Source organism: Coffea arabica, chromosome 5e (genome assembly GCF_036785885.1).
Source record: "Coffea arabica cultivar ET-39 chromosome 5e, Coffea Arabica ET-39 HiFi, whole genome shotgun sequence".
NCBI lineage: Eukaryota > Viridiplantae > Streptophyta > Magnoliopsida > Gentianales > Rubiaceae > Coffea > Coffea arabica.
Window position 1 is genome coordinate 48,078,121 of NC_092318.1, and position 6,506 is coordinate 48,084,626.

General features: G+C 37.0%; 2 protein-coding genes across 2 annotated transcripts; one reads left to right on the plus strand and one right to left on the minus strand.

Moving 5' to 3' along the window:
- Window positions 1-1,519: 1,519 nt before the first annotated feature.
- On the minus strand, window positions 1,520-3,845 carry LOC140007083 (strychnine O-methyltransferase-like). The gene is made up of 3 exons (XM_072049792.1): window positions 3,585-3,845; window positions 3,322-3,411; window positions 1,520-1,666 (listed from the first exon to the last, which is right to left on the minus strand). The coding sequence occupies exons 1-3, from the start codon at window positions 3,843-3,845 to the stop codon at window positions 1,520-1,522; spliced, it is 498 nt and encodes a 165-aa protein (XP_071905893.1).
- Window positions 3,846-4,679: 834 nt separating this feature from the next.
- On the plus strand, window positions 4,680-6,287 carry LOC140006633 (strychnine O-methyltransferase-like). The gene is made up of 2 exons (XM_072048873.1): window positions 4,680-5,528; window positions 5,798-6,287. Exons 1-2 carry the CDS (start codon window positions 4,785-4,787, stop codon window positions 6,098-6,100), a joined length of 1,047 nt encoding a protein of 348 aa, XP_071904974.1. The 5' UTR covers window positions 4,680-4,784; the 3' UTR covers window positions 6,101-6,287.
- Window positions 6,288-6,506: the final 219 nt, after the last annotated feature.

A 6,506-nucleotide genomic window follows, 5' to 3' on the forward strand; every position in this document is an offset into this window, starting at 1 on the left:
CAAGTCAGCGTGGGAAGGTTTGCGCTCCAGCAGGAATGCAACGTTGGTTAAAAGGTTACTTTGGTGTAACATTCTGCCTTTAAAGGTCTCCCTTTTTACTTGGTGTGCTTTGAGGAACTTATTGCCTCTAGATCTGACTTTGAGAAAGCGCGGCATCTCCTTAGTGTCTAGATGTGATTGCTGCCTACAGGAGGAGGAGTCGGTGAGTAATTTGCTGCTTCACGGGCCAAGTGCTACAATTGTCTAGGACCATTTTACAAGATGATTTGGTATTCTTGATGTCATGAAGTCCTTACTTTCGGCGATGTGGGTTTCTTGATTTTATTCATCTTCAAAAACTTTGAAGGATCACATTCATAGTGCCATGCCCTCTATTATTATTTGGTTTATATGAAAAATGCGCGATCGGGCAAGATTTGAGGGAGCTAGGTTTAATGTTCAAGAGGTGATTGTCAAGATTAATCATTTTATTGAACCGTTGGGAGCCGTAGGATTTCCTTTGCAAGTCATTTTCGTGGGGACATGGATGATCTTTGGGCTGGCTTTGCCTCCTCTCGACTTCGTCATCCCTCAGTTATGGTGATGAAATGGTTTCGTCCCCTCAATTTCACGTCAAACTGAACACGGACGCCAGTGTTGCAGTTGGAAAAGAAGTAGGGGGCGGTATTCTACTGGATCATTACGGTGACCTCATCTTTGCTTTCTATAAAGAATTTGGAGATGTTGATGTGTTGGCAGCTGAAAGTTTCTCGCTGATGCATGGCCTGTTGCTTTCCCAGGAAAGGGATTGTAATCATCTATTGGTGGAGGTGGACTCTAGAGTCCTGGTTCACATGATTTGTTCAGGAGCGCTAGCCAAATGGCCATTATGTAATGTTCTACGATGGGTTAGGGGGCTCTCCCAGGAGTTGGCTGCCTCAGTTGTTTATGTTTATCGAGAGGCAAATGCTACTGCAGATAAGCTAGCGGCCTTGCAACTCAATGAAAATGTTTTTTACAATTCCCCTTACCAGTTACCATTTTGAGTCAGGGCATCTTTAGTTTTAGATAGGGACGAATGCCTTCGTATTCGTCGTCAGATTGTAAGGGAATAGATTTCTTAGTTTCTTTGACGCATGCTATCTTGTTGACACTCTTATTTTGTTTTTTTTTTTCTCCAATAAAAATAGGAGTTGGCACCTTCTCCCCGGGTTTGGGGATTTTTGCCAAAAAAAAAAGAAGGTTCAAATATGATTTTCATTTTTGAAACACAAAGGGGATTGTTACTATTGATGACAACCAAGTTCGTCCGTCTTACAAGCACGTCTTTCCTCCACAACTTGCTCCAATTCTTTCTTTTATTGGAATATCGAACCGGGTTAGTCTTAATATTGTTCTTGTAATTAAGAGAGAAAATGATTTTACTTAATTAATACTTTAGAGTCAATTTTGATCAGCTAATTTTGACATTTTTGTTTTTGACAAATTGACAATAATTTTTCTCATGATGGAGCTACAAGCCAGGTGGGTAGCTGGCGTTTCATCTGGAAAAGTGAATTTGCCGTCCATAGACAAGATGCTGGCCGATGTTGAAAAGCATTACCAGTTTCTGGATGAAATCGGAATGCACAAGAGCCAAACGCATAGTCTCCTCCTGCGCCATGGAAAATAATGGGTTCAGCTCTTCCTGATTGGGTAGCGTTATTATATAAGAAAAATATTTTAAAAATAGTTTTGCAACAGCTAGGCTGAATTTATCTTGTAAATGCACACTCCACTTGTACTGAGATACTATACTAACATTTAACATTGCAAAATTTATTTATTTTTTAAATCCCTCAAAAATAGGATTCTCCAAGTAGTATTATATTCTGAATTAATTTACATGAGGACATGGTTACTCGTCTATTTTGAATTATTTGCAACACTTTTGAGGATATAATAGGATGTTATTTTCATTAACAATGAAATCATTTTTTGATATAAAAGCTTAAAGTACCTTTAGAAATTTATATATCCACGCAGATAAAACTTAGGGAAAAATGCAAAAATCCCAAATGAATACGTTATTGCAGTTTACCCCCAAAACTATGTTTGTAGGTACTTTGCCCCCTTTCATGATATTATTAGACAAATCTACCCCTTTTTTATCTTAAGCATTGTTATTTTTCCTTTTTCCCCATCATTTTTTTTTTAGATTCTTCCTTTTTTTTCTTTAAACATTGTTTAAATCAGTGTACTAGATTAGTCAAAGCTTGTTTATTTCTTAATTTTATATGTCAATATTTTATAAAAGAATTCTATGGAATGCAAAATTTTTTTTCCAAATGTTGAAGTCAATGTCATTTAAGAAATTAAACTATTCAAATATATAATAACAAAATAGAGATATTGATTAATCCATTATTAGTAGTATCAATAACAAATAAAAAATGAACTACTGTTGTTGTTTCTTCTTATCTTTTTATTTCACTACAAATAACAATTGTTAACTTTTCTTTTTTATGTGATATATAATATGTTACTTTTGTTATAAGTAGTTGAGTAACTGTGAACTCTTAATTGATTTATAGGTACTTAAATTGTTTAATTACTAGATTAATACACTTTACGATATAAGTTACATAGATTTTGTAATAACAAAGAGTTTATGATAAATTATTAAGAATGAATTTAACAAATAAACAAATAAAAAAAGTGGTTTTAAAATATTAAAAATTTTGATGTAAGTCTTTTTGCACTAGAGGGAAACATTGGCTAGTTCCACGAGAGAAAGGGAAAAAGAAGAAAATGAAAGGGAAAAAAGGGAGAAAAGGAAAAAATGAAAAAGCGAATAGAGAAAATAGAAAAAAAAAGTAAGATAGTAGGGGTAGTGTTGTCCAAACATATCATTCAAGGGGGCAAAATTTCTATTATTATAGTTTATGGGGTAAACTGCAATTGGGTATATAGTTTGTGGGGAGTTTTTTGGCATTTAACCCTAAAATTTAATAATCAAATTGTACTACTAGAACTACTCGTGTCATTCTTTTGAACAATAATAGAGATAAATTGAATCTCTGTTTAACTGTGCTTTTCATTTTTGTTACATTTCACACAGTAGAGTGGTAACATAATCAGAGGTTAAGATTTTAGGAGAGAAGAGAGGAAGTGGTGAAGAGAGGACAATATTAGGAAACTTGTGCATTTAAGAAGGTACCCTCGTATATCTTGAGAACTTTGGGGGGGGGGGGGGTGTTGAACTCTAATATTTACATACAATATTATCAAGTTTTTAAGGGATGTTTCAAATGATGTCTTATCTTGTATCTGGCTTCCCATTACACTGTCTATAATGATCACCTTCCCCCCATTGTCTTTCTCTGGAATGGCATTTTTGCAGTTCTTGAGAATTTTCAAACGGTCTTCATCACTCCAGTCATGAAGGATCCGCTGTTTAATTGCCGATATAATCACAAATTATTATGAGAGATTCAATATAAGTTTCAAATCGTGCAAATCATTCCAAATGAGAGCAAAAAACAGAAAACTTAATAAGAAAATCATAAATTTTTTCTGCTATTAAAAAAAAATCAGAAATTCAGTGACAAGGTGGCTTTAGTTACCTTCAGCAAGATTGCATTAGCACGGGGTACACTTTGAAACATATCTCCAGCTAAAAATTCCAAGTTCTCAGCTCCTCCTTGATTAGCAACGACGTGTGGGAGATCATACACAGTACATTTTATGTTAGGAAAGTTTTGGGCAATGGCCCTAGCAACTTTGCCTGTGCCACCCCCAACATCAGCCAAAGTTGTCAAGCCTTCAAACACAGACTTGCATTTGGTCATCAGCACTTCTACAGACAAATGATTATCACTAGCCATGGCCTCATTGAACATTTTTCCAAATCGAACTTCTTGAGCGTTGTAATGCCAGAAATTATTCCCATATGCAGTATCAATTGGAGAGGGATCATCATTCTGGAACCACTCGGTCAAGAAATTCCAGGGCTTCACTAACAATCTGTTAATTGTATTCCTGATCTTCTTCTATCTTTTTTTTTTTTTAATTCGTGAGTCGTCTTCTATTCTGATTGCATGATACTTAGTTTAGCTGATTGGTGAGGACCGAGCAGAGATTGTGCAAATTTTGCTACTTATCAAATCTTTGGTGCATGTAACACTGTGTTTCATTATCAACAATGAACAGAGCACAAATGCGTTCTCAGTTGCTCGTAATTTCTTGCTTAGAGTACTAAAAAAACATTTGAGAGCCCTTTTTTTTGGCTTATTTTGTTCGTTGTTGACTTAGTACAACATCAAGGTTATTAAGTTGAAAAGGCATCAAATCCTCAGTTACAGACATTCGGTCACAATCCAATTGCGGATGTAAAAAATCATTCCATGTTAAATTCACTAATTCCGTCACGTGACAGTTCTTTTAATTTTATATGTGAGTTGAGTTACAAGAATTTACGTTGTTGCAATGCGTCTTGCAATGTGTCATTTGAGCAACGGAATTGGGATGCGCGACCAAGGATTTGAAGCCGGCTGGACCAATTAAACAGCCCACACCACCTGTTGACAAGGCCTTTGGTTTTTTAACTTTACAAGCCCAAAAGAGACGAGTCGGAACTCGTTCGAATGTTTTTAATTCACACTAATCAGCAAAAAAATAAATAAAAAAATGAAAGACTTATATTAAGTGCAGGCAAATGCCGTCGGTCTCTGTGCTCACCTGCTATAAAAACTGGAAACCATTTTTGCCCAACTTGTAAAGCAATAATCAAGCAGCCTAAATCATTGATTCGAAAAGTTGCAGGAATGGAAAGAGTGGAGAATCTTACTGAGCTTCTTGCAGCTCAAAATCATGTAGGCAACCAAATACTCAACTTCAGAAAGTCTGCATCTCTAAAATGTGCAATTGAACTGGGAATCCCGGATGCCATCAATCAACATGGGAAGCCTATCACACTTTCTGAGCTGGTTTCTGCCCTTCCAATTAACCCTTCGAAGGCTAACCACATCTATCGCTTGATGCGATTCTTATCAAATGCCGGCTTCTTTGTTCTACAAGATCAAGGCTATGCCCTCACAGCTGCAGGCCGTCTTCTTTTAAAAGAGGAGCCTTTCAATTTAAGGGCATTTATCTTTTATACGGGCGATCCTGTTTTAGTGAAGCCCTGGAATTCCTTGACTGAGTGGTTCAGGAATGATGATCCCTCTCCATTTCATACGGCGCACGGGAAAAACTTCTGGGCTTATGCTGCTGAAGAGCCTAATTTTGCAAACCTCTTCAACGAAGCCATGGCCAATGATTCTACTTTAACCGTTCAGGTGATGATGACCCAATGCAAGTTTGTGTTTGACGGCTTGACATCTTTAGTGGATGTTGGGGGTGGCACAGGGGCAGTTGCTAGGGCCATTGCCCAAAATTTCCCCAACTTGGAGTGTGTTGTGTGTGATCTCCCACACGTGATTGCCGACCAAGAGGGAACTGAGAACTTGGACTTTGTTGCGGGAGATATGCTAGAGAAGGTACCTGCTGCTGATGCAATCTTGCTCAAGGTAATTAAGGATATTTTCTATGAAATCCGTTGTTGATATACAAGTCTACAACGATTTCAATGAACTAAAATATAAACAATTGAACGTCCAGCTTTAATAATCATATGCAAAATTTTTGCTTGAGAGGCTAGAATATTTGCTATAGAAACTGGAGTTCTTGGCGCTCATTAATCGATGCGTGAGGCAGTGATGGAGTGTGATAATCTTAATTTAGGACGCCAACACAGCTAATTATGTATTCTAAATTTTGTGATTTTACTGGAAAACAGTGGATTCTCCATGACTGGAGTGATGATGATTGTGTGAAGATTCTCAAGAACTGCAAAGAGGCTATTCCAGGGAGAGACAAAGGGGGGAAAGTCATTATTATCGACATGATTTTGGAAAGCCACATGAAAGACGACGAGTCAGTTGAAACACAATTTGTTGTGGACATGCAGATGTTGATGTGTTTCGGTGCTAAAGAAAGAACTGAGAAAGAATGGGCAAAGCTTTTCCAAGATGCTGGTTTCAGTGACTACAAAGTACTTCCAGTGTTGGGTGTGCGCTGTCTCATTGAGGTTTATCCTTAGACTAAAAGTTCAGTTCAAAATTGTCTCATTGAGGTTTATCCTTAGACTAAAAGTTCAGTTCAAGATTGGTACTGCTACAATAATTGAGGTTTCAGTTTTACCCTCAGCCTTTGTCTCCCTCTGCTAGAACTTGCTTTGTTCCGCTTGTAATCGCCATTTTGGCAATACAACTATTCTGTTTTCTGTATATCTTGCAATTTGTGGAGTGTGATCTAGATCACATCATTTTTCTCCTGTAGGGACATGTAGTGGCAATAGATTCACGCATTGAAAAAACTTTCCTGCTATGGTGCTATTTTCCTAGTAAAGCCAGCAATAATGTTATAGTACTTTCAACTAGTACAAAGAAAGATGTGATGGCAGTTATGCCTACTTTGTACACTAATTATAAAAAAGCAGTTATGCA

Excerpts from the sequence above, each read along its gene's own strand:
- LOC140007083 (XM_072049792.1), bottom strand. The coding sequence starts at position 3,845 with ATGGCTAGTGATAATCATTTGTCTGTAGAAGTGCTGATGACCAAATGC. Across the intron at positions 3,412-3,584 it reads CTAATGCAATCTTGCTGAAG|CGGATCCTTCATGACTGGAG; the intron begins GTAACTAAAGCC and ends GCAATTAAACAG. Across the intron at positions 1,667-3,321 it reads AGAAAGACAATGGGGGGAAG|GAAGAGCTGAACCCATTATT; the intron begins GTGATCATTATA and ends CTACCCAATCAG.
- LOC140006633 (XM_072048873.1), top strand. The coding sequence starts at position 4,785 with ATGGAAAGAGTGGAGAATCTTACTGAGCTTCTTGCAGCTCAAAATCAT. Across the intron at positions 5,529-5,797 it reads CTGATGCAATCTTGCTCAAG|TGGATTCTCCATGACTGGAG; the intron begins GTAATTAAGGAT and ends ACTGGAAAACAG.